This window comes from Brassica oleracea, chromosome C5, assembly GCF_000695525.1.
Source record: "Brassica oleracea var. oleracea cultivar TO1000 chromosome C5, BOL, whole genome shotgun sequence".
In the NCBI taxonomy this organism is placed as follows: domain Eukaryota; kingdom Viridiplantae; phylum Streptophyta; class Magnoliopsida; order Brassicales; family Brassicaceae; genus Brassica; species Brassica oleracea.
Window position 1 is genome coordinate 45,526,498 of NC_027752.1, and position 26,490 is coordinate 45,552,987.

The 26,490-nt window shown below is 35.1% G+C and overlaps 6 protein-coding genes across 7 annotated transcripts; 4 read left to right on the forward strand and 2 right to left on the reverse strand.

Annotated features, from left to right (window-relative positions):
• Positions 1–3,590: 3,590 nt before the first annotated feature.
• LOC106293793 (flowering locus K homology domain) lies at positions 3,591–6,875 on the forward strand. Its single transcript, XM_013729435.1, has 6 exons — positions 3,591–4,106; positions 5,237–5,480; positions 5,771–5,919; positions 5,997–6,263; positions 6,345–6,542; positions 6,717–6,875. The coding sequence occupies exons 1-6, from the start codon at positions 3,591–3,593 to the stop codon at positions 6,873–6,875; spliced, it is 1,533 nt and encodes a 510-aa protein (XP_013584889.1).
• Positions 6,876–7,318: 443 nt separating this feature from the next.
• Positions 7,319–9,381, forward strand: LOC106293488. The gene has a single exon (XM_013729165.1). The coding sequence runs from the start codon at positions 7,352–7,354 to the stop codon at positions 9,344–9,346; it is 1,995 nt and encodes a 664-aa protein (XP_013584619.1). The 5' UTR covers positions 7,319–7,351; the 3' UTR covers positions 9,347–9,381.
• Positions 9,382–11,158: 1,777 nt separating this feature from the next.
• On the forward strand, positions 11,159–13,260 carry LOC106293210. The gene has a single exon (XM_013728865.1). It carries the CDS (start codon positions 11,174–11,176, stop codon positions 13,163–13,165), a length of 1,992 nt encoding a protein of 663 aa, XP_013584319.1. The 5' UTR covers positions 11,159–11,173; the 3' UTR covers positions 13,166–13,260.
• Positions 13,261–18,231: 4,971 nt separating this feature from the next.
• Positions 18,232–19,552, reverse strand: LOC106293316 (AT-hook motif nuclear-localized protein 19). Its single transcript, XM_013728980.1, has one exon. It carries the CDS (start codon positions 19,358–19,360, stop codon positions 18,425–18,427), a length of 936 nt encoding a protein of 311 aa, XP_013584434.1. The 5' UTR covers positions 19,361–19,552; the 3' UTR covers positions 18,232–18,424.
• A 2,345-nt stretch (positions 19,553–21,897) lies between these two features.
• LOC106295768 lies at positions 21,898–24,310 on the forward strand. 2 transcript variants are annotated; one of them, XM_013731744.1, is made up of 6 exons: positions 21,898–22,136; positions 22,249–22,320; positions 22,394–22,680; positions 22,768–22,857; positions 23,139–23,482; positions 23,867–24,310. In XM_013731744.1, exons 1-6 carry the CDS (start codon positions 21,962–21,964, stop codon positions 24,129–24,131), a joined length of 1,233 nt encoding a protein of 410 aa, XP_013587198.1. In that variant the 5' UTR covers positions 21,898–21,961; the 3' UTR covers positions 24,132–24,310. The 2 variants fall into 2 exon arrangements, with proteins under 2 accessions (XP_013587198.1, XP_013587199.1); XM_013731745.1 differs by having other exon boundaries at positions 22,397–22,680.
• Positions 24,311–24,394: 84 nt separating this feature from the next.
• On the reverse strand, positions 24,395–25,716 carry LOC106295769 (phosphoenolpyruvate carboxylase kinase 2). Its single transcript, XM_013731746.1, has 2 exons — positions 24,854–25,716; positions 24,395–24,773 (listed from the first exon to the last, which is right to left on the reverse strand). Exons 1-2 carry the CDS (start codon positions 25,656–25,658, stop codon positions 24,730–24,732), a joined length of 849 nt encoding a protein of 282 aa, XP_013587200.1. The 5' UTR covers positions 25,659–25,716; the 3' UTR covers positions 24,395–24,729.
• Positions 25,717–26,490: the final 774 nt, after the last annotated feature.

Sequence of the window (26,490 nt, forward strand, 5' to 3'; positions counted from 1 at the left end):
ATCATAGGCTTCAGTATATAGAGCATTTACCGAAAAATTCAATATTACACATAGATTTTACAAAAAATTCAAAAATATGAAAAACACCGTTTTAATGCATACTTGCATCTTTCACTAACATATGATGAACGTCAAAAAGGTTTGGAACTTTTGTTGTCTCCATTTCTCTAGAAAAATGCGATTTTATAGTGGTTAATCCACCAATTTAGGGAGTATTATGAAGTTTTACTAAATTAATTGACAAAAAATTAAAACAATGCCCACGTACCATGAAAGAGAGTTTAATATACAGTAATACAAATGTAGAATGTGTTTATTAATTTAAAAAAAAACATTAAAGTTCATAGGCATCAGTATATAGAGCATTTACCGAAGATTTCAATATTTTGTGGGGGTTAACTCATAGATTTTGAGAAAAATACAAAAATATAAAAATACCGTTTTAATGCATAGTTGCATCCTTCACTAACATATGATGAAGGTCAAAGAGGTTTGGAACTTTTGTTGTCTCCGTTTCTGTAGAAAATAACGATTTTACTGTCGTTAATCCAACAATTTATGGAGTGTTATGAAGTTTTACTAAATTAATTGATAAAAAATTAAAAAGATGCCCACATACCATGAAAGAGAGTTTAATATACATTAATACAAATGTAGAATGTGTTTATAAATTTAAAAAAAAACACTAAAGATCATAGGCTTCAGTATATAGAGCATTTACCGAAAAATTCAATATTTTCGTAGGCGGTAACTCATAGATTTTGAGAAAATTTGAAAAATATGAAAATACTGTTTTAATGCATAGTTGCATCATTCACTAACATATGATGAATGTCAAAGAGGTTTGGAACCTTTGTTGTCTCTGTTTCTCTAGAAAATAGCGATTATATAGTGGTTAGTCCACCAATTTACGGAGTATTATGAAGTTTTACTAAATTAATTGACTAAAAATTAAAATGATGCCCATGTTCCATGAAAGAGAGTTTACTATACATTAATAAAAATGTAGAACGTGTTTAGAAAATTTAAAACAACACTAAAGATCATACGCTTCAGTATATAGAGCATTTACCGAAAAAATCAATATTTTCGTAGGGGTTAACTCATAGACTTTAAGAAAAATTCAAAAATGTAAAAATATTATTTTAACGCATAGGTGCATACTTCACTAACATATGATGAAGATCAAAGAGGTTTGTAACTTTTGTTGTTTCCGTTTCTCTAGAAAATACCGATTTTATAGTGATTAGTCCACCAATTTAGGGAGTATTATGAAGTTTTACTAAATTAATTGACAAAAAATTAAAACGATGCTCATGTACCATGAAAGAGAGTTTAATATACATTAATACAAATGTAGAATGTGTTTAGAAATTTTAAAACAACACTAAAGATCATAGGCTTCAGTATATATAACATTTACCGAAAAAAATTAATATTTTTGTAGGGATTAACACGTAGATTTTGAGAAAAATTTAAAAATATGAAAATAATGTTTTAATGCGTAGTTGCATCATTCACTAATATATGATAAGGTCAAGGAGGTTTGGAACTTCTGTTGTCTCTATGTCTATAGAAAATAGTGATTTTATAGGGGTTAGTTCACCAATTTAGAGAGTATTATGAAGTTTTACTAAATTAATTGACAAAAAATTAAAACGATGCCCATGTACCATGAAAGAGAGTTTAATATACATTAATACAAATGTCGAATATGTTTAGAAATATAAAAACAACACTAAAGATCATAGGCTTAATTATATAGAGCATTTACCGAAAAATTCAATATTTTCGTAGGGGGTTAACACATAGATTTTGAGAAAATTTCAAAAATTAAAAAATACTGTTTTAATGCATAGTTGCATTCTTCACTAACATATGATGAATGTCAAAGAGGCTTGAAACTTTTTGTTGTCTCCGTTTCTCTTGAAAATAGCGATTTTATAGTGGTTAGTCCACCAATTTAGGGAGTATTATGAAGTTTTACTAAATTAATTGGCAAAAAATTAAAACGATGCCATTGTACTATGAAAGAGAGTTTAATATACTTTAATACAATTGTAGATAGTTTATAGAAATTTTAAAATAATACGAAAGATCATAGGCTTTAGTATATAGAGCATTTGCTGAAAAAACTCAATATTTTCGTATGGGGTTAACACATAGATTTTAAGAAAATTTTTAAAAATATGAAAATATTGTTTTAATGCATAGTTATATCCTTCATGAACATATGATGAATGTTAAAGAGGTTTGGAACTTTTGTTGTCTCCAATTTAGGTAATAATTGTTTTGATTATGTAATAATTTAAAAAAAATCTTAAAAGTCTATATGTAAAACTGCAACATAAACAAACATTATTTGTTTTTAGTATAGATTAACTTTTATTATTTTTTACAAAGATTAAAATTGTATTTAATACAAAAAAATTATACAATCATACAAGATTCACTACTTTATAATATAATTAATTTGACCAAGTATAAGATAAATCATATGCTCTAAATTGATTATATTATTATCTCAATAATAAATTTTATATAAAATTAGTTTAAATTCATTATATTTATTTTCATTTTTATTATCCAAGAAAAGTAGTTAAAAATAGGCAAACTTCAGTAAAATATTAACTGTAATTTAAATTTATATCTAAACATTATACCTTCACATACATAGTTAAAATATTAAATTATGTTTTCAAGTATTTTTGTGCACACAATAAAAATGTAACAGTTATACATTATTTGTAAAACTTTGTTCAATACAAATAAAATTTAAATATAATGCAGATAGATTAATCATTTTGCATTAAAATCCAAAGATATATAAAATGTATCATGTATGGTAAAAATATCTACAATATCGAGAAAATTACATAATATTTTAAAATTAAAAGCATTATATCTTATAAACAAGATGAACACGTTTATAAATACAATATATACATCAAATAATATAAACACTAGATGCTAAGAAAGTAAGAAGTGTTAATTTAAAAAGCATGTTTTTTAAAAAAACATACGTGAAAAACTTTAAATGATATTTTAAATACGTATTCAAAAAAAAAATTAAATTTATATAAATTAATTATATTCAAAAAAATTTAAATTATTATAATTTCTAAACTAAATTATTAATACACACTTGCAAGTATGGTATAAAATCTAGCGATACAATAAAAGTTTCAACACTCCTCGATCTCAAATTTAAGATAATTCACCCGCCTCCACCATCGCCAGAATCTCTCTCTCACTCTCTCTTTCTCCGCCGACCAGTTCCCAGTTTGCTCTCTAATAGGCGTTGAAGGTTCAATCCTTGCCATGTAAGTATACCGTCTTATCTTTTGGATTATAATTATTCCGGTTTGCTCTAGCTTTCTTTTCATTGGTAATTCTAGGGTTCCTCACTCTTTGTTCGTAGTGTCAGTTTAGGGTTTTGATTAGTCGTGCTTACTTTATAGAAATCTCGTTGTTCATGTAAGGAGCTGTTATATGAGCTAGGCCTATCCAATAATAATTGTTTGTATACTTACAACCACCAGACTAATGTGCGTATGTGTAATCTGACTTTATATTCCAGCGTTGAAGTCATGTCTGATGCTGAGGATCAGCAAAATTTCGTTGCACACAGTGGAGACGAGGTTCCAGATCATGGGCTAGATGAGTTTCATAATGGGTTGGAGTACCAGGTCCATGATGAAACCCTTGGTCATCACCAACCATACGAGGTTCAAGACCCGATTCTTGAACCTCACCAGTATCAACCACGGGATCAGGAGCAGTATCAGTTGCAACACCAGGCTCATGGTGAGGCACAAGATCACGATGGAAATGATGGGGGAGATCAAGTTGATGAAGGTGAGGAAGGAGTACCTGAGCATGTTGAGTCTCTGCAGAAAGCGGAACCTGAAGGGGATTCAACAGTTGGAGGTGAGGAGAAGAGGTGGCCGGGATGGCCAGGAGAGACTGTGTTCCGCATGTTGGTTCCTCCACAGAAGGTGGGTAGCATCATTGGTCGTAAAGGTGATGTTATTAAGAAAATAGTTGAGGAGACAAGGGCTCGTATCAAGATTCTTGATGGTCCTCCAGGCACAACCGAAAGAGCTGTGAGTCTCTGAATCCTTTCATTTCATGCTATATAAGTTACAGCTATTATTTAAAAAAGGCTCTTAAAACAAAACTAAAATCCTAATTATAACGAAACTAATATAGTAGAAGATACACACACCGTATAATTCACTGATATGGAATTTTTAGGCGCTAGATTCTGTTGAAAAAGTGTAAAAAGGCCATGAACTTTTAGATAAAATACAACACTTGAGCATACTTTCCCGTTGATCTTAATGAAGATGTGAGTAAACAGATATGGACACCCTAACTGAAAGTAGTTATAAACAAAGTCATCCTAGAAATATGTATTAGTTTGGCTGATTGATAAGTTTCGGAGCTGCTGAAAACGTGGTGAAGAATGTAGTGCATCAAGAGAAACCACTTTAGTAAGTAAATTAAGCCTTAAATCGAGTATAATAATCAGCTGGCCTGCTTAGCATTTCCTTCAAGTGAAAGGAGGAAGATAAGATGTGAGTAGGGTTGCCCTTTATTGCTGTGACCACCATGAATCTGTGCAGGTTTCATGTTACAAGTTTTATGGCAACAAATTAATCATCGGTAAGGTCTCAGAAATGAAGAACCAAAGCCAGATGGCAAGGAAGTCAGCCTTGATGCACTACAAAGTGCTGATAATTGTATCCGAATAAGCAAGTTCTTCTTGTATAAATCTCAGTGCCATGAAGCTCTGCGTTCTTTCTGGTAACTTCAGTACCTGAATGATTAGTGTCTTGCTGCAGACTTTCTGCAGCATGCAAGAACCTGCTTAACCGGATGTAACAATTTGTGGACTATGAGATTTTGGTTTAGGCAACAATTAAGTAAAGAGAACTTTTTAAAATTGCATTAAAGAGTTCTATAAAAGCCTGTATAAGTCTAGAAGATTGGTATTAGCTGCTACGGCATCTTAAAGGCTATAACCTAATTACCATGGGTAAAAACTTGAAATGTATATCATGACATGAAATAAACATCTAACTAGTCAAAGTGCATTTGAGTTTGTACTTCTTTGGAATTTTCCTTACGAGTTGAGAATGATGTAACTAAAATGGATAATTGGTATAGAGTGTTTGTGGCATGTTTGAAGTTGTTTGGTAATGTTGTCTACTTGTTTCATCTTTGTTGGCAGGTTATGGTTTCTGGAAAAGAAGAGCCAGAATCATCTCTGCCTCCTTCTATGGATGGCCTTCTGCGAGTCCACATGCGGATAGTTGATGGTCTGGATGGTGAAGCTTCTCAGGCCCCTCCGCCTACAAAGGTTTCAACAAGACTACTAGTTCCAGCATCTCAGGCTGGAAGTCTGATTGGAAAACAGGGAGCAACGGTTAAAGCCATTCAGGAAGCAGCTGGTTGTGTAGTTATAGTCGGATCAGGTTCCTTCTCTTCACAATTTACATACTGAAATAATGTTTTATGCTTTCTGTTTTTGGTTTCAAACGTTCATACATGCAATTCCACAGGTGGCACATGCTTAAGTTTTTTTTGACACCTAAGCTGATAGAAATAACATAAATCAATAGCAATCCTGATTTGAACCTCTTTATTGATTTTATATGTTTCTCTATTTTAGATTGGCTTATATTTGGGTATGGTTCGTTTATTCCTTATTTAATGGTAGTTCTTACAAAAAAATTGTTATTTGATTTTTTTTTTTCTTTTGTAGAGGATTTGCCTGTTTTTGCTCTTCAAGACGATAGGGCTGTTGAAGTTGTGGGGGAACCAACAAGTGTTCATAAATCCTTGGAGCTGATTGCATCACACCTCAGAAAGTTTTTGGTTGATCGTAGCATCATCCCATACTTCGAAAGCCAGGTTTATCTTCTGTTTTCCCAATGTTTCTGAATTGCGTTTATGAACTCTTCTCTTAATTAACTCTACTGTGGAAGAAGATGCAAAAGCCAACTCGCCAGATGGATCATATGTCGCCTCCGCCATCACACCAGTACTGGGGTCCACCTCAAGGCCATGCTCCAAGTGGTGGAGGAGGAGGTCCTGGCTATGGTCACAACCCAGCTCCATATATGCAACAACCTCCAAGACATGATAGTTACTATCCTCCTCCAATGGAGAAGCAACCTCATCAAGGTATATCTGCATATGGAAGGGAGACTCCTATGAATGTGCATGTCTCACCGGCCCCACCTATGGCCTCTCAGGTATTATTCAATCTACTGCAATGATGTGTTTTAGCCTCTTCATTGAATCTGACTGGTTTGGGATTTTTGTTTTTTTTTCAGCAAGTGACGCAGAAAATACAGATTCCACTGTCTTACGCAGATGCCGTGATTGGGACATCAGGTTCAAACATAAGCTACACTCGTCGTCTTAGCGGAGCAACAGTAACCATTCAAGAAACAAGAGGAGTACCTGGTGAAATGACTGTTGAGGTTAGCGGAACTAGTTCACAAGTCTTGGCCGCTATGCAGCTTATCCAGGTACCACCTATACTTTTCACATGCTCGTCAGATCTCTTCACCATTAGTTACCATTATCAACATTTTTCGTATCTGGACAAAATGTTGTAATGTTGTAATCTGGTCTGAAAATATGGAAAGCTATTTTTTTTTCTGTTGGTGATGAATTGTGACCGTTGATTGTGTTGATGACAGAACTTCATGGCTGAAGCTGGAGCACCGGCACCAGCACAGCCGCAAGCTGTAGTAGCACCAGAGCAGCAAGGCTATAACCCCTACGCAACACATGGCTCAGTCTATGCAGCGGCGGCTCCGACGAACCCGCCTGGAGGATACGCTACGGATACAGTTTAGGCTATGGTTATTAAGTGACGGATCAGTATCGAGGAGTATTATTATGTTACTTTTGTTAGAATGTTTTACTAGCGGCAAGCAAGTGAGAACGCTAAGATGATGCCCTTGCATATAGATAAACCAAAACTATCACTATGTAAAAATATTATTCTCTCATTTCATCCGTAGACTAAAGGAGAATGTAAAAGAAAAGAATTATATGACTTAAAAAGCTACAAGGTTTATGTGTTTGGGTTTGAGATTCAAGAAAAGAATATCAAACATAAAAGGTTTTAGTTTATGATACGACATTGCTTCTTGTCTTTGTTAGATGGAAGAAGCATTTGATTCTTTGCTTCCTTTGAAATAATAAAGGGGTTTGGCAAATAAATCTTGACAATTACAATAACTATTATTATATATATGATAGATGATTTCTTCCTGTTCCACTTTAATATATCTGACCAAACAAAACCTCTTTAATCCACACATACAACATGGATACAACAAGATCGATATATAAGTTACCCATTCACGAACATCCTCTTTTACCATCAACTCAGTTTACTTTTTCAACATGTGATGGCTGCCATGTAAGAGGATTCATGTACGGCTACTACTTTTGCAACGAGGCTTCATGTTATTCTTGGAACCATAAAGAGTGCGCAGAAGCCCCACTAGAGATCAATTATCACATTTCCCACCCGGAGCATCCTCTCTTGCTCACTAATCACTCTCCAACAAGAGATGATACTCCGTGTGATTCTTGTGGAATAAAGCTTTTGTCCCCATATTATACGTGTGCCACATGTAAATTCAAAGTGGATTTAATTTGTGGGATTAAACCCTCGCCATCTGCTATCGAACACCCGGTGAGTCATGCCCATCCACTCGTTCTTTTTAAGAAAAGAGAAGAGGACGAGATCTCCTGTGAAGTATGTAAGGAATCTATTGGTGGACCTTTCTATTCATGTCTTGAATGCTATAACATATTCTTTCATGTTGATTGCGTTTATCTCTCAAAAGAGGTAAATCATCCTTGTCACTTTAATCATCCTCTTAAGATCATCACACGTGAGTCACTTATATATGATGATGCCGAAAAATATTGTCATTTATGTTTCATGCAACCAAAATATATGCTTTATCATTGTTATATTTGTAATTTTATTGTGTGCCTTGGCTGTACCAAACTTCCACCACCTGTTGTTGTTGATCATACCAAGACTCACAAGCATCCACTTAGGCTCTTATCAAGCAAAGTTGCGTTTACTTGCAAGCTTTGTGGAGTTGAAGGATGTGAAAGTGGGCCTTATATATGTATCGAGTGTAGTTTTCTTGTGCATGGATGTTGTGTCGACTTACCCCAAGTCATAAACATCAATCGTCATGATCATCCCATCTCTTTCAGCCATCCTCTAGGCCATGGGCGTGCAAAATGTGGAGTATGTCGGCAACGTGTAAGGCCTTACTACGGAGCTTATTCTTGCCCGATTTGCCCTAATTATGTAGTTCACTCACGATGCGCAATTGATTTAACTGTATGGAATGGTGTGAAACTGGAAGGGATACCTGATAACAACGAAGATATTGCGCCATTTAAGGTGGTGGGTGACAATTTGATACGTCATTTCCTTCACGAGAACCATAATTTACTGTTCTTGAAGGACTATGTCATGGTTCGTGATTATTACGAGTGGTTACGATGTGAAGCATGCATCTATCCTTTAGGGTTTGGCCCAATCTACGCTTGTCAGGAATGTGTGTGTGTTATCCATGAAAAGTGTGCTAATCTTCCTATGAAGAAAAAGCTTGTCTTTGACCCCACACCATACAAGTTGGAATATGGTGGATCGGCATATTGTAAATTGTGTGGTATATTCTCTGGTGGTTTTAAGTATAGATCGCAAGGATATATGACGATATATCGCAGTGTAGATGTACATTGTGGTTCCATTTCTGAGCCATTTGTTCATGATGGACATCTGCATCCCTTGTATTTTGGTAAAACAGAAAATCATCATTGCGACGCTTGTAAGAGAGTTCTAAAAGACAACATGCTCACTTGTGGTGCTTGTAACTTTGACTTGTGTTTGTATTGTGCTACTTTGCCAGAAAAGATATGGCATATGAGCGATGAGCACCCTCTCACTTTATATTATGGTGAAAAGGCCGATGGCACAAACTGGTGCGAAATTTGTGAGATGGAGCTAGATCCAAGTATATGGTTCTTTACATGCTCTGATTGTGGAGTCACTTTGCATGTTCAATGTGTACTAGGAGATTTCTCACGTTTCAAGCCAAGCGAAAGCATTACCATTATGGGGGACAAATGCAAGGCGGTCCTTAACAATCACAGCAGTCGGCCATTTTGCAGACATTGCCACGAACGATGCAAGGTCTCCATCATCATAAAAGCGGATGGTGAACAAAAGAATGGCTACATCTGCTCCACTTCATGTTTACTGAGTTTTTTCGGTATTACACAATAAAATTCCTTTGTTTAAAAGAGGCTTGTTATAATCAATAGAAAAAAGAATGTTATATTTGGTTTTCAACTTCTTTACTTTCGCAACATTACTAAGTTTTTCTCGCGGCCGATCAGAAAACTAGTCAAATAATAAAACGAATATACACTTTTAATCCACTAGTTTAACTAATGATTATTAATGATTCTACATCAAAAATTTTGGGTTTCAAGTAAGAAGTATTGTTAACCGTGGTTCTCGTAGGGTGATTAAGATGGTGCATACGTGAATTCTTTTAAAGCATGTAGAATTATCGAAAAACTAGTTAACAATATTTTTCTCTTATGTTTGTATATCTAAATTATTGAAAATAACAAATGATATTTCATATTCATTTTAAACATATTTTACTATAAATTTAATTTTTTAGATTTAAATATTAAATTATATGGTTTACATGTAGATGATGATTTGTCTTTTATTATAAAAATTTATAAACTGTTAAATGGTTTGATAAATACCTTTACTAAATAGTAAGAAAATGAAATATTTGGAGTTAATATTAAGAAAATAAAGTTTATGTAGAAATTTATAAAATCTATATGATGAGGTGTCAATTTTTGGTGTATCAATCATTTAGGTGGCTTCATAAGAAAAGAGAAAAACCTACTTATATATATATGAGGATTCTTCAATCTTTGTAATGATTTAATTACAAGAGCTAGAGGCAAGTGTAACCATTAGTGTCCTATATCCCAAGTTAAAAAAAACTAAATTATAAGAATACAAGATAATTTATTCACTGTCAATTGATTTTAAATCAAAAACTTAAGCTTCAAATAGAGACAGACGAAACCACACCGTAATTAATAATAATAAAAATCTCTACATATACATACATATTTCTATATATTTTTATTATTATTAGAATCATACCGTAATTTTTTCGCATGCTACCATTCAGACTCTCAATAAGATATTCAGACTCTCAATAATTTAAAAAGTTTGTTCTCTGCGAAGATAAACTCCTATAATGTGATTTCGTTTCAGTAGGCCTCTAAAAATTATACCATCCATACAAATTTGGTGTTTTGTTAACAGTGCATAACACAATTAAAATATATACTTTATTGTGTTTCATTTAATAATATAATTAAATTAATATTATTAATTAATTTAAATTATTAATTAAAATAAATATACAATTTTCTAAAACAAACCAAAAATAAATAAATAATTATCTAAATTAGTTAAAACAAAATTATATGAAGTCTAAATAGAATTTCAAAACATAAAATTATAGAATAAATAAATATAAAATTTAAATATAATAAATAACAATTAGTCATTATAAATAACTAAAGTGTTAAAATTAAAAAATATATATATAATATTGTTTTTAGTGCGTACAATTTGGTGTAAATTTTTTTTTTAAGTAGAACATCTAAACACTAAATTTAGTGTTTATTTGAAGTTTTGCTCTAAAGAAGAATAAAAAAAGTAAATAATTATATGGATCAATATCTCCTGGTTTGGTTCACAGAGTCAGTATGAGTCTGTATAAGTTGATGAAAAAAAAAATAATTATATGACCTCAAGCTATATGTTTTTTTGCAATTTGGTTTGCAATGTAGGAAAAGCACAGGAAAGAGTATAACGTTTTAGTTATATTATGCCATTCTCCATTGTCGTGTTTTGATGGAAAAAGATTTGATTCTTTGCTTCTTTTGAAAATATGGGTATTGCAATTACAATAATTATTGTTTGCTTACAAAGCATGTATATATAGACATCTTCCGGTTCCACTTTTGTATATATTATCAAACAAAACCTCTTTCATCCACATACAACATGGATACAACAAGAACGATATACAAGCTACCCATTCACGAGCATCCTCTTTTCCTTTCAGCTCAATTTGTTTCTGTTCCGTGTGATGGGTGCCATGTAAAAGGAAACAAGTATGGCTGCTACAAATGCAGTGAGGCTTCCTGTAATTGCTGGTTCCATAAAGAGTGCGCTGAAGCCCCACCAGAGATCAATCATCACCCTTCCCACCCGGAGCATCCTCTCTTTCTCACTAATCACTCTCCTACCAGAGATGATACTCCATGTGAAGCTTGTGGACAAAAGATTTTGTCCCCATGTTACACTTGTCTCACTTGTGAATTCAAAGTGGACTTAATTTGTGGGATAAAACCCCTGCCGTCTGCTATTGAATACCCGGTCAGTCATGACCATCCACTAGCTCTCTTCAAGAAACGAGAGGAGGACAAGGGCCCATGTGAAGTATGCAAGGAATCTATTGGTGGACCTTTCTATTCATGTCTTGAATGCAATAACATATTCTTTCATGTTGATTGTGTTCATCTCTCAAAAGAGGTAAATCTTCCTTGTCACTCTACTCATCCTCTTAAGATCATCACACCTGAGTCACTTATAGATGATGATGCCGAAAGAAAATGTCATGTCTGTGTCATTCAACCAGAAAATATGCTCTATCATTGTTCTCTTTGCAATTTTACTCTTTGCCTTGGTTGTACTAAACTTCCACCACCTCTTGTTGTTGATCATACCAATACTCACACACATCCACTGAGGCTCTTTTCAAGCAAAATTGCGTTTGCTTGCAATGTTTGTGGAGTTCTCGGATACGACAATATGCTTTATTTATGTCTCAAGTGTGATTTTCTTGTCCATATAAATTGTGTCGGCTTACCTCAAGTCATAAACATCAATCGTCATGATCATCGGATCTCTTTCACGCATCATCTTGGCCATGGACGTGCACATTGTGGAGTATGTAGGCAAAGCGTAAAGCAATACTACGGAGCATATGCTTGCTCTATTTGCCCTAACTATGCAGTCCACTCACAATGTGCAGTTGATTTAACTGTATGGGACGGTTTGGAATTGGAAGGGATACCTGACATCAGCGAAGATATTGCACCATTTAAGGTGCTGGGAGATAATTTGATATGTCACTTCAGCCATAGAGGACATAATTTACTCCTTGTAAAGGACTACGTCACGGTTCGTGATTATTACGAGTGGTTTCGATGTGATGCATGCATCTGCCCAATCGAGTTTGGCCCATTCTATATATGTCCCATATGTCCTTTTTTTCTTCATGCAAAGTGTGCTAATCTTCCTACGAAGAAAAAACTTGTCTTTGACCCCACACCATACAAGTTGGAATATTTAGGCGTGTATTTATACTGTAACTTGTGTAAGATGATATCTTGTGGCTTTGTGTACATATCACAAGGATTTATCAAGAATTATCACTATGTAGATATACATTGTGGTTCCATTTCTGAGCCGTTCGTCCACAATGGGCATTTTCATCCCCTATTTTTTGTTACGACAAAGAAGGATCGTCATTGCAATGCATGTAAAAGAGTTCCAGATGGCTACATGCTCACTTGTGGGGCTTGCGGCTTTTACTTGTGTTTGTATTGTGCTACTTTGCCAGAGAAGATATGGCATATGAGCGATGAGCACCCTCTCATTTTATATTATGGTGAAAAGGCCAATGGCAAAAACTGGTGCGAAGTTTGTGAGATGGAGTTAGATCCAAGTATATGGTTCTTTACATGCTATGAAGACTGTGAAGTCGCTTTGCATGTTCAATGTGCACTCGGAGATTTCTCACGTCTCAAGCCAAATTGGCGCTTTATCAATAAGGAGCGAATATATAAGGTGGTGTTTAACAATCACAGCAGTCGGCCACTTTGTAGCAATTGCCACGATCGATGCAAGATCCCCCACATCTTAAAAGAGGATGATGAACAGAAGAATGGATACATCTGTTCCATGTCATGTCTTAAAGGACTGGAATAGAGAGTGACTTTGTTTTCTAGCAAAGAGGCTGGTGGTTTTATATTTACTTTGTAAATTTCTTTACTTTCGCAACATAACTGTGTCTTGTCTCGAGACGTCTCGAGTGAAAAACTTGTTGACAGAATGACTAAGGAATCTATTTTTCTTTGCTAATGAATAAAAAAATACGATCCTCTTTGTAAATTCTTCAACATTTTACGAATGAATTATTCCTTTCAAATATGTACGCAAAATAATAAAACAGAAAACAATTCAAAGTCTCTGATGAGAAGTTGCAGCAGAGCAGCCAAAAGGAGGTTTTATTATTGAGTTACTCGAACATCCTTGGGAGATAAATCAACAAAACAAAACAAACCAAAATACCTAATCTATCTGTCTCTAGTCAAATCAATGTTTTACTTCTCCGGTAAATTTTTATGTCAGATAATCCGAGTGCCACAGCTATGAGCATTCATTTCATTTTTGTAATGGTCTAATAACAAGCTGAAGGCAAATGTAACTTAATTTACCTAGTTTTATGTGTTCAAGTTCAGTATCATCTTCCAGGAAGAAACTCAAATATTTTACTGATATGTCTACTTTTGGATAAAGTAGAAGAAAGGTTACTAACAAAGAGACGTGAGTAGTAATAGAAATGAAACCAATAGGATTTATAGGATTAATTATCAAGGCGTTAACAAATAATTGATTTATTCTTTATAGTTTTTACATTTATATTAAATATTTTTTGCTTTTGGATTTAATTATGAAATATTTTGATGAATTATTATACAAATAAATAAAATAGACATTTTTTGGATTTACTCTAAAATTATTGTTTAATTAAACAGATTTAAACCATTTTCGATAGATTTAAATTAATTTAGATAAATTTAGACCAATTTAAAATGGTAAACCGATTTGAGTTGAAAAAATTGGATTTGATAAAAATCATTTCGGCTATGACCGATTTGCCACATATACTCCGACTAGACCGATCTTTATAACATTGTTTTTTGTTACTGTCTTTGTATGTGATTTGATGTTTGTTTGCAGATGATGCAATGAAACATATGGATATCACCTAAATCACATGGACAAACACAGAGTATGCAACTAGTTCTTAGATTTCAAACAAGACCTTCCGTTAGAAGATTAATGCTAGCAGGAAAGGCTCCGGGGCTTCAACATCCTAATTCAAATTCTATTCTACGTGGTCTAATAATCACTCTAGCATATGATGATGTGAACAGAACCGTGACCAAGAGGCTTTTAGAGAAAATTGGATGCGAAGTCACAGCTGTTTCGTCTGGTTTTGAGTGTTTGAGTGCTTTGTCAAACGTGGAAATGCCGTATAGGGTTGTGATATTGGATCTGCAGATGCCTGAGATGGATGGTTTCGAAGTAGCGATGAAGATAAGGAAGTTTTATGGATATCACTGGCCATTGATTATAGCTTTGACTGCGAGTACTGAAGATCATGTTAGGGAAAGGTGTTTGCAAATAGGGGTGAATGGTATGATTCAGAAACCTGTTCTTTTGCATGTTATGGATTCTGAGCTAAGACGGGCTTTACAGAGCGCAAGCGAGTGAAGTGAAGTAAGCTCAGAGGGAATAAATAAGTATTGAGAATCTTGAAGATGAATCAAGAATCAAGAAATGAAGAAAACCTAAGTGACGATTTTTTGAAGATGTGAAGTGTTTTTGTTGTTCTCATTGTTCTAAGATGATGAGAAGCCTAGTTCGGAGATCGGTTGTCCGAAACTATTTATACGTATAATGCTTTCGCTTTTTAAACTACGATATAGATATTTATTTCATTTCAAATTTATTCATATCTGATAATATGTAATTTTACACATAAGTTTTTTTATGTTACACAAAAGCACTTGCGTTTCTTTTTTTATCTCTCATTATGGATTTGATCAAAGAAAAAATTGAGATGGATCATAAAGAATTTAATAAACTAAATGTAATTTGATATTTGTCAAATTTGTATAATACTAGGAGTATCTTAATAGAATTTTTATTATTAAATCTTTTACATATTAAATGTTTTTTTCTTTAAATAATTTATGTTTACACTTTACACTCCCAGCTCAGACCACACCAAGTGTTTGATTGTTATAGAAATACGATTACCAAAGTTAGTGTTATTTAATGCTTTGTGTAGGCTGAAGAAGAAACATCACGTAACGCTATAAATTATATTCGACAGATATGATGTCCGAGTTTTAAAAAATATAATGTACTACTCTTTGGATTTTGGATTGGAATATATAAACACTCCATGACGACAAAAAAAAGTCCCATTCCAAATTCTTTTTGGAAATTTAAATCTTGTTTCGCCCAAACAAGAGGATTAACAACAACAAAAGTCGAAACAGTAAATTTTTATGAAAATATTAAGTATACATGTTCTATTGAAATTATAGATGATAAAACATCAATTCATATCATTTGAAGAACATCAGAATATAATATAACAGACAATATATAAGAGAATTAGTGAAGTTATTCTCTCCATTATTATTCCAAAAACTTACAATATAATATTCTTATAATTAAGAGTTAATACAATTTCCGAATTGAAAAACTGCTCATAAAATCATGATGTAAAACATTAAATATATCACGGAAATGTTTCACGGCTTGCGCATTATCTTAGTGTTAGAAATACATTTTATACTTACTTCAAATTTGCTCAAAAAAAAAAGTTATTTCAATGAAGCAGTACCTCCGAGCTATGATTTATCTTGCGGTCTTTGTTATACTTTTAATAATGCTCGTTTGTGGATTCCTTTTCAAAGTATTAGTTGTTAATTGCTTTGGTTTTAGACTTTTTATAGGTAACTATTATTGCCTTTTCAGTGGGGTTTAGTGCTTCCTTTTTATAAAGTACCACAAAAACTTATGATTTGAAAACAAATTCTATATCATAAAATTTTGGTAAATTAATCGTTTGGGTTGATAATAATCATTTGTGTAAATTATCTATCTAAATACGGTATTTCAATCGTTCAGAGAGAAAAGGACTGCTAATTTGTTGGAGTTAAACACGAATAAGGCTTTACATATATATGCCTGAGCTTTCGTTATCGAGTAAATTTGTCACAGATCAATATCTAACACTAGTTTTGGGTTATAAATATAAGAGCTGAAGTGGTGATTACTGTATGTGCTCATCTGCTTATATATGCATGTGTCGTTGCGCTTTAATTTGTTGTGAGCTTGTAATTTCGTTTTTCTGTTAATCTGTTGAGATGACCAAAAGAAAGAAAAAAGAGAGCTAGAGATCCATATATGCTAACTATAAGAAAATCACAAGATAATATTATGTTATATTATCTTATGTTATATTGTTTATGTGCTGAACCACTTGGATCTTGATAAATCGCTTTGCTAATAATATATAAATAAAGGGAACTAATATGAACAATTCAAAATTCAAACCATTTTTAACACATTTAAAACCACTTTAATTAATCATTTTTAGTATTATGTATTTATGCTCGAGAAAGTACGGATGTAAATATATAAAAGACAGGTCCATTAGGGTTTTACGTTTTGCAAGAGGAACGCATGTGGTGCCATGTGAATAGGCTCCTCTACTCTCATACTTTTGTTTATGATTTTTAATCAAAAGATGGTCAAGAAAGCCTAAAATTCTGGTTAAATGACGACACTTATAAGCTGACAGCAATGGGGGTTATTAATACACATACCCCCACATTTAGTTGTATTAAATTAAGAAAAAGGGAATAATCTATAGTTGCATTTCACTCTCTTCCCCCTGGTTACGTATAGTATAACATAGTTGCATCGAACTTGCAGTGTAGACTGTGTAGTGTGCCTTATAAACAGGTATATATAACAATTAATTTTTGTAGTCGACTGATTTAGTTATATTAGTTGAGGTTGACTATCGCTTCTAATTCGTAAATTAAGAAAAACGGTATAAATATAGTTGCAACTTTGCATTTCACACTTTCCCCTGGTTACTATACTAAACAGTTGCATCGAACTTGCAGTGTAGACTGTGTAGTGTGCCTTATAAACATGTATACATAACGTTTAGTTTTTGTAGTCGACTGATTTAGTTATATTAGTTGAGGTTGACTATCGCTTCTAATTTGTAGATATTTGACCGTTTCAGATTCACAAAAACATTAATTATAAGTTTGGATTCCAGACGATTTGATTTTCCAGAATACACATACATTTATATTTTATAAAAAAATCTTATCGTCATTTGAAATAACCTTCTTAATAGCTCATGCATGCATCATCTTTTACACTAGTGCACGGTAATTAAAATAATATACTAATCTGAATGTATGCATGTTAATTAGATTTATCTAATAGAAGTTTTTTCTTCTTTTCTTAATGGCATTTGATCATTTGACCCTTGCATCCGACTAATCATAATGTGAATATGTATGTTCTTCGGAAAACATATTATATGCATGTGTCTATCATCAAATGAATTACTGCACATGAAAGATCATACCAAAGTAGAATAAGAGAATTTGTTATGTATGTGGACTCGAAACCATTCCTGAAACGATTTAATTGATAGTTTACCGTAACTCTTTAATTTACTTTTACATATATATATATATGATATATAAATGCATTCGCCTGATGTGTTTAGTTTAAACAATACCTCTACGTGATCGCGTTGCTTTTACTCGAGTTAGAATTCGATGTTTTGTTAAGAAGGTTGACATATGCATATCATGGTATTGATTAAGATGTGAATTGATCAATCAATTTCTACATAAATTGTACTATAGCAAACTTAACTTACTGCTAATAAGGGCAGGTGAGTGTGAGGCTGGTAACTAATCCCAAGTAGGTGTCTAATATACAAAATAAAGCCAATTATAAAATGTATAACAGTATAAGGCTACTCATATATACATGGAAAAATGGTCAACCCTAAAGAGTTCAAATTTAGTGAGGATCAATCATATACGTACACAGATAACTCATTATTTGGGAAAATGAAGAATCCAACAAATAGAAGAACTAAAATCAGTTGCAAAAAAAAAAAACAAATAGAAGAACTTTTTATAAAAGATCAGAAACACACAAGTGAAATTTAGCAAATAATAATCGTAGTCATGAGAGAGCATAATATAATGTTCGCAGACAATACATAGCTCACTATAGTAGCAACTAGCAACTGACTAATTTTCATCATCATTATCATAATAGACATCATCATAGTTCTTATTGTCAACTTTTGTAAATAAAAAAAAGGCATTTTAACGTACGTTAAAATCCTGACCTAGCTTGAGCCCAACCGTAAGCTTCTTGACCGCTCATCTGCCCTCCTCCACCGCTTCCACCGCCACTAGAAACAAGATTTTCCGGCATATTGTACACCGGAAGTCCCTGGTTTCCATCCCCTCGACCGCCACCGCTACTCAGAGGAGAACCTACGCCCCCAAGCTGCCCTGGAACCACTCCTCCGCCGCCTCCCTCAGCCGCTTCTTCCTCATCCAAAGGCAATCTCTCGTAAGTCGCATTAGAAAACGTGGCAGCAATTAGCATCACCGGACCAGCTGCCATCAATGGTCCCACCACGCTTCCTCCAACAATCTGACCTTGACCACCGGCTAAGTAAATCGTTAAACCGGTGGATCCAGGTGGAGCCGGTCCAGGCAAGAAAGAACCGGTTAAAGAAAGAATCTCAAACCTCCCTTGTAACGCCAAAACAGCCGCACCACCAGGGGGCCCTGGAACGGTAGCTGCTGAAGGTTGTCGGAGTGTAACGTTAGCCACCGTGCCGTTACCGCTCAAGATGCATATGCCACGCTGGCGCCGCCTAGCGAAAGTAGCTAGGGTTTCGATGACGTCAGTCCCACTAGCAATCTCCATGACATGGCTCTTGAGAGCGTTTGGGGAATCGCGCGTGACGAAGATCGGTGGCTTTGGCTTGTTCTTGGAACCAGCTGGACGTCCACGTGGACGGCGTGTGGGGGCTTCCACGGCTCCTTCGCGTGGCTCGTGTTCGTCGCCGCTCAAGTTGTCTCTATCGTCCTCGTTGCTGTTGTCGACTTCTTGGTGATGATGATGGTTGTTATGACCTGAGTCCATGGCCATGTTCATGGAGATGTGGAGATCTGGTTTCTTTAACTGGGATGAGCTAGGCGGCGTCGTTTCGAGGCCGGAGAGGTTCACTTGTCCTGTCCACCATGGATTCGCCATTGAAACCCTAAAGAGATTATATATTCCAAAAGTGAAGCCCTATGGAAATATAAGTGATCTTTTAGATCAAGAGAAGATGAGCAATTCTAGAAGAGGAGATATATTTTCCAGATCTTGGTTTTAAAACCCTTCTACAAGTTTTTGTGTCGTGAGGAACACAAGACACAAAGTAGGTTAATTGAAAGGAACACGACAAAGAATGATACTAAGCAAGAAAGAGAAAAGATGTAATATAATTGGAAGCATATGTAGATATTAATTAATATAATGCATATATACGAATATATAATCAAAAATACAAAACTAAAATCACCCAACCCAAGGCTCGAGAGCGTAAATTATTACAAAAGGGTACAATATGCATTCTAGGTTCTTTTTAGTGATATTATTGCTTAAGAATATTATTATTATTACTCGGCATTTTTTTGAGAATTTTGTTACATGACACTTTGACAGAAAGTTTTGTCAAAATACATTAAAAATGACCAAAATATGTATTTTTACCTTATGATTAATTTAGAGTTAAAGGGTGACGGTTTCAAATTTTTTTAAAAATAGATAAATATTAAAAAAAAACTAAAATAAACAAATTATTTTAACAAATTATTTTAATTTTTTTTTAGAATTATTTTTGTGACAAAAGCTTTAAAATGGATATCCGGAACAATTGTCCAAATATTTAACTGGTTAAGATAATTTTCTTTAAACCTGTAATTTTTTTATTTTGTCTTTTTAGTTAGCGTTATAATTGATGTGTGGGGTCGAGCGCCGAGGTTGAACAAGTGGGGCGCACGATCGTTTCCAACTACAATTTTTTATTTCGAAAGTTGAATTGTTGAATCAGAAGGTTTTCTCGATTATAAAACAGTAGTAAATCCCTACGCAGTATTCATTGGATCGAAATAAAAATAGTTTGATCAAGACATAAAAATAGTGACTCAAACCTGTACACCGAATATTTAAACAATGACACAAAAGAAATTTATAAACATTTGCTAAACATTTATATAACAGAATACTCGTGCCGTAAAAAAGTGGATACTCAAAGAGATTGAATAAGAAACTTCACTGGTTGAACGTGTGCGTTAGTATACGTGATTTTACAAAACACCTCAATAAGATCACTTCTTTTTTTTTTGTAACCGAAGATCACTTTAAAAGAAGAGATATATATATATACTATAAACAGGGGCGGACGTAGAGCATGAGCAACTGGGGCATGTGCCCCCATCTACTTTTGAAATTTCTTAACAATAAGCTTGATATTTGTACAAGTGCTCCGATCTTAAAAAAATATGTATAGTGTAAAATTGTGTGTGCCCCTAGCTAGTTGTGATCCTAGATCCGCCCCTGATTATAAGGCTATAGCAATACATTTTATAGTCCTTTCAAACTTCAAGAGTAAATAACGTAGAATTTAGAATTTGAATACACTTTTTCAAGGGGAATCACTTGGATATAGTTTTTTTTTTAAATATAGTTTTAATCATATTCATTATATAATATTACAAGAATAATTAGTTGTTCAACGAGTTGAACAATCATTAGTTAATATATTTGATAGAATGTAATTTTATATACATACACGCACGCAACTTAATTATAAATTAATTTAAGCTTACAAACTGAATGTTACTTCTTACTAGTTGTAGGCTTTGTAGCCATTAGTAAAAAGTTATGTGTTTATATTTGTATGACTCAACATGGCAAAGCTAAATAGTATATCTTTCCGGCCAGCTCCTTATCAATCATATTATCCATTGTCTAATGTAAGGGTTAATCGCCTTGTCATTTAAAACTTTGTTTCTTAAATATACATTTGATCAATTGTATTACATCCTAAAGAGAAAACACATAAGTAATTGTCTAAACTCAAAAAGTCGTTTATTTAGTCTATTATACTGTTCGTTTTTGTTATACTCAACAACTCTCAACTAAAACAATATTTATATATAAACATTACTAAAATATTATTTATTGATTGGTCTAATTGAGGTTAGACAAAAAGCCAAAGGGTAGTTGAACTCCTCGGGACTACGTACACAATATTGAAATAAGAAAAGAAAGCATTGGTTGTGTAAAAATATAAATTGTAACAATTGGAGTATGATGTGTGTGTGTGTGTATTTTTTATTTATAAACTTTCACAAGTCTCAACTCTTTCACCCATTAACGTATACGAATAATTGATTGAGTACTTTAGTTAACACTTGTAGTTCACTCTTTTGATTTTGAAAGGCCTATGCGGTATGAAGTTTAATTACAAGAGACTACAAAACATTAAATAAATGGATTTTGTTATTCCATGAGAAGCTATTGTCCAACAATTAGTTGAAACCTTAGAAACTTCAAAAAAATATAAGAAACCTACGTATATATTGCATTATCCATTTCAAAAACCTTATGTTACTTTCATTCTCACATTTACATAAGCCTTGCATCTAATTTAAACATTTTAAATTATTATTACTATTTGTTTAATGCCCAAAACCAACTGGGCCGAGCGTCTGTAAAGAAGGCCCATAAGGCGAATATAACTCAATTCCTCTGGTTTAACTTCTTCTCCGTCGACGAAGCGAAGGGCGAGAGAGAGAGAGAGAGATGACGGATAATATCTTCGAAGGTCTACCTCCTCCGTCTTCTCAACATCAAGAGCTTCCCGATTCTTCAAATCCAGACGAGTCGAAAGATAAAAGCCCCTCCCCAGCTCCGACTCTGGTTCTCAAAAGCTCCCTGAAGCGATCTAAACCACCAGAATCAGCACCCGATGCCTCAGGTAAGCTTAATTGAGTTTCTGATCTGTAGCCTTATTGAACTTCTTACGCCCTAAAGATTACGCCTTTGAACTTAAAAATCAAAACTTTGGTTTTATTGTTCTAATCACACAGCTCCTCCTGTTCTCAAGAGCGCACTAAAGCGTTCAAAACCAGCAGAATCCACGCCTGAACCAGAACCTGAAGGTAACATTACTTCATCTTTAGAACAAGAAAGAACCATTATTAAGTTATCGTTCTTTAATGTTTTGAGTTGCAGCAGCTCCTAAGAAGCGTCTGCAGTTCAAGACATCGACGGATGCATCAGAAGAGCAAGTGATCGAAGCGATGCAGAAGATAACGTCTCACATCAAGAACCCTTCCAAATTCTCCAAAGCCTCGAAGCTCGCGGTACGCCTGATTCAAGCTGGAAGCGTGAAGGCGGAAACTAGCAGTTACTTGATTGCGATGCTCGAAGCTGCTATGTCGTCGAAAACTCCTTGTACTGATCGCTTGGTTAGAGCAGATTATCATGCTTTGTTCTCAGCAGCTCAAGATGTCGCCGAGGTAAAACATATTAGAAAAACTCATGCTTAAAGATATTTAGATTGGGAAGGTGTTGATGCAGTGTTCATATCTTTGGTTCTTATGTAGTGCCTTGATAAAAGCCAGAAGAATCTGTTGACCATATGGACGATTAAAGCAGTTGTGGCTAATGACCTCTTTACTGATGACAGCTTTATGGTAAGACTCTATATACCTTCTTTCAATAGATTGCCTGTCACCAGGTCCCCGGATGAAACAATCGTCTTGGGTCCCCAAAAGTTTTGGAAATTTTTTTATATAATTAGGCCCTTAAATTTGTAAAACTACAATTTTAGGCCCCCAAATTATTGAAATCCTTCTTAAATGGTTTATAGTCCCCAAAATCTCAGGGCCGTCCCTGCTCGTCACTGTGGACATTATTGTCTTGTTTTTTTTTTTTTTTAGTGTCTCATATTACATTTGTGTTTTTTTTGTTTTAGTTTTCTAAGACTGCTACTCAAATAAAGGAGGCTATATCTGATCTTCCTGTTGCAACTGAGGAAGATGACGCGGAAGAAGCAGCTGCTCTTGAACAAGAGGCTGTGAAAGAAAGTGGAGAAGGAGAGACAACACAGGACGTGGCTTCAGCTGGAGATCAAGAGGATGCCGAGTCAGATCCCTTTGGGCTGGATGCATGGATCCCCAGTCATGTGAAGAAAAATGGTAAAACAAAGATGACGAAAGAAGACACAGATGCCTTGGAGGACAAGAAATTTCTCAGGTCGAAGAGAGAAGCTTTGATTACATGCCTGGAGATAGCTGCACGCCGTTACAAAGTCCCATGGTAAGAATGTGCTTTCCCTTTTGAAGTTTGTTATTACCCCTGTTCTTTTGCTGGACGCGACTTTCCGCGGCTGCGATCAAAATTTATCAAACAAAAAAAAGAAATCTAAGTGCAGCTTCGTTATACAGTTTCGCCGGCGACTGTCGCAACTCGACTTTTCTTCGATTTCATTGTCGCTGTATTTATCAGCGTCTTCTAAACACGTGTTGACCTGCGGCTAGCGTCGATTATTGACATCCTCTAACTCTATTGGTTTAACATGTTGCTGATGTGTCAGTTTTCATCCTCTTATATTTTTGTGACGCCGACGCCAACGCTGCGTCCAGCAAAAGAACATGGGTATTGTTGTCAGAATTTGAGGAATGATTGGGATTCGTTTTTCAGGTGCCAGACTGTTATAGACATATTGGTGAAACACGCGTTTGAGAACGCGTCGAGGTTCACATCGCAGCAGAGACAAGCGGTGGAGAAACTGTGGGCTTCTGTTCGAGAACAGCATTTACGTAGGAAGCAAGGCAAGTCAGTGACGGGAAAACTCGACGTAACTGCTTTCGAAAGTCTTCAGGATAAATACGCCAACGAGAAGATGAGCATCCGGAGATCCGTTGGAGCCAACGGTGAACGCCGTGCACAGCAATGGCTTGGTTGATAAAACATTCAGCAAAACCAAAAGTGTAATTTGTATGATTTTCAACACTAAGACAGGAACTAGAAAGCAACTAGATAAAGTCTGTTCTTCTGATTGTCTTAATACCATAAAATTCCATCCTTGTTCAACAAATTATATTACAGAACATGATTATTGATTATATATTATTTCATCCCGGATTTCATTACTCGTCTGCCAATCATCATCTTCTCCCAGCGGCCTCACCACCAAAAGAACCATCCCTTAACTCTACTGCACATTTCCCGCCTTCAACGTCGATCAGTTCTCTAGCTTTAGTCCATTCTCAGCCATCACGAGATTGTATCCGTCATTACAGATCTAAAGTCCTCTTGTATGAGCCCAATAAAAAGTCCATTTTTTAATCCACAATGGCACCACGATCTCTCAAGGTCATTTTTATTCGGGTCGTTACAAAATGTTTTCAGGCAACATTCTCTAAAACCGAAGCTCAAACCGTAGGATTATTAAAATACAGCTACGTACGTTTGACCTATACTCGAATACACTAATACACATCGATATGATATCACCACTCTTTAACTCTAATCAAAATCTTCGAAACCATAGAGACCTTCAGTTAATTGCTTTGTAGGTTTCCCACGTTCACGATCCATGCATGACCTGCAATTTTTCATTTTGATCAAAAATAATATTTTAAAGAATTTATAAAAGTATTTTGAAATTTTGAAAAAACGACTTACGAAGAGCATCTTCTGCCGAAAATCTCCTGGAAACGTCGCGACAAATCATTCTCCTCAATAGATCCTTAGCTTCCGCTGATACCGATCCGAACACCTTCCGCGGAAACATCAGATTCCCTCTCAGTATCGTTTCGAATATCTCCTCCGCCGTCTCGCCGTTAAACGGCGGCTCTCCCGCCAGCATCGTGTATATCACAACGCCAACGCTCCACACATCCACCTTCTCCCCGTACCTCCTCCCCATCACAACCTCCGGCGCGACGTAATACGGCGTCCCCACCACTCCCTCCGCCGTCTCCGTCTTCTCTCCGCCGAGCCACACCGCCGATCCGAAATCGCAGAGCTTAACTCCGCCGCTTCCGAGATCGATTAGCACGTTGTCAGGTTTCACGTCGCGGTGAACCACGCCGCGGCGGTGGCAATGAGCCACCGCGCGGAGGAGCTTCCTCGCGTACGAGGCGGATTCCGATTCGGATAGCCTCCCTCCGGCGGCGGAGATCAGCCGATCGTAGATCGTCGTCGGAGGATCGACGAGCTCCATGACGATCGCGAGAGTGTCATCCGTTTCGAAGAGGTCGTGGATCATGACGATGTTCGGATGCGGCGGCAGCATCGCCATGATCCTCGGCTCCGTCGTTATACACTCGCGATCGAGAGCGTCGACGAGCACGCGCTTGTCGATCGTTTTGCACGCGTAGAACTCTTTCGTCGCGGGAGAGAAACAGCGAGTGATTGTTCCGAATCGTCCTCTGCCGATCTCGTCGCAGATCTGGTAACTGTTCGCAAGTTCGAATTCTCCGGTCATCGGAATATTCTGTTTAATGATTCTCTTCGTATCTCTGCTGGCTTCGTGAGAGAGGAGAGAGGGTGGTTGTTTATATAGAGGAAGAGAATCTGAATACTAAATGGAGTATATTCCGTTTACGGTGGTTAAACTGCATTCTGTTTTAAACGTTAAGAGTCAAAAGTGAAAAGCAAGCAAGTAATAACAGACTGTAGTTAACTAACGGCGGCTTTAAACACCTACACGTGTAATTTTTCTCTTTTCATTATAAATAATAAAATCTGTTTATCAAATTATTTATTGAAGAAATTTAGAAGTTAAAACCTACAATGTGTGTGATTTGTAACAATTATTTGTTTATGGAATCTATTTAAAATAATAATTCGACCAGTCAAATTACATGGGTAGAACGCAGAAAATTATGATCATCATGTCCTTATTAGAATCATTTATCATATAGTCTATAACCGCCGGACCTCAAGTAGTTTTCAGATAAAATTTATGATAAGCTCTATAATAATTTAATGTCGATCCATTATAGAATGTGCATGTGGCATGCTTTTAGGACTCTAACTAATAGTTGTGTTGTTTGATTAAGTAGATCGTCATTTGTTTAACGCATTATTGGTCCATCATCTAAAGGTTGGTAAGATTCCTGGTTTAGTAGAGTTTGGTTACTTCTTCTCTGTGGTGGTGTGATTTGTGTCATCTTCACGATTTCTTTAAGCCAATAGGCTTGTCCGCATTTTCATAATGATTTATCTAGGTGTTGTATAAATATTTGTTAGGCCCATATATTTAACAATGTGCTTTAGTACAGACGATGGATATGAAAATACATTATTGAGAACAC

Coding starts and splice junctions, on each gene's coding strand:
- LOC106293793 (XM_013729435.1), top strand. CDS start 3,591: ATGTCTGATGCTGAGGATCAGCAAAATTTCGTTGCACACAGTGGAGAC. Junction 5,920..5,996: donor TCCCATACTTCGAAAGCCAG/GTTTATCTTCTG, acceptor CTGTGGAAGAAG/ATGCAAAAGCCAACTCGCCA. Junction 6,543..6,716: donor CCGCTATGCAGCTTATCCAG/GTACCACCTATA, acceptor TGTTGATGACAG/AACTTCATGGCTGAAGCTGG.
- LOC106293488 (XM_013729165.1), top strand. CDS start 7,352: ATGGATACAACAAGATCGATATATAAGTTACCCATTCACGAACATCCT.
- LOC106293210 (XM_013728865.1), top strand. CDS start 11,174: ATGGATACAACAAGAACGATATACAAGCTACCCATTCACGAGCATCCT.
- LOC106293316 (XM_013728980.1), bottom strand. CDS start 19,360: ATGGCGAATCCATGGTGGACAGGACAAGTGAACCTCTCCGGCCTCGAA.
- LOC106295768 (XM_013731744.1), top strand. CDS start 21,962: ATGACGGATAATATCTTCGAAGGTCTACCTCCTCCGTCTTCTCAACAT. Junction 22,681..22,767: donor CAGCTCAAGATGTCGCCGAG/GTAAAACATATT, acceptor GTTCTTATGTAG/TGCCTTGATAAAAGCCAGAA. Junction 22,858..23,138: donor TTACTGATGACAGCTTTATG/GTAAGACTCTAT, acceptor TTTTTGTTTTAG/TTTTCTAAGACTGCTACTCA.
- LOC106295769 (XM_013731746.1), bottom strand. CDS start 25,658: ATGACCGGAGAATTCGAACTTGCGAACAGTTACCAGATCTGCGACGAG. Junction 24,774..24,853: donor TTCGGCAGAAGATGCTCTTC/GTAAGTCGTTTT, acceptor GAAAAATTGCAG/GTCATGCATGGATCGTGAAC.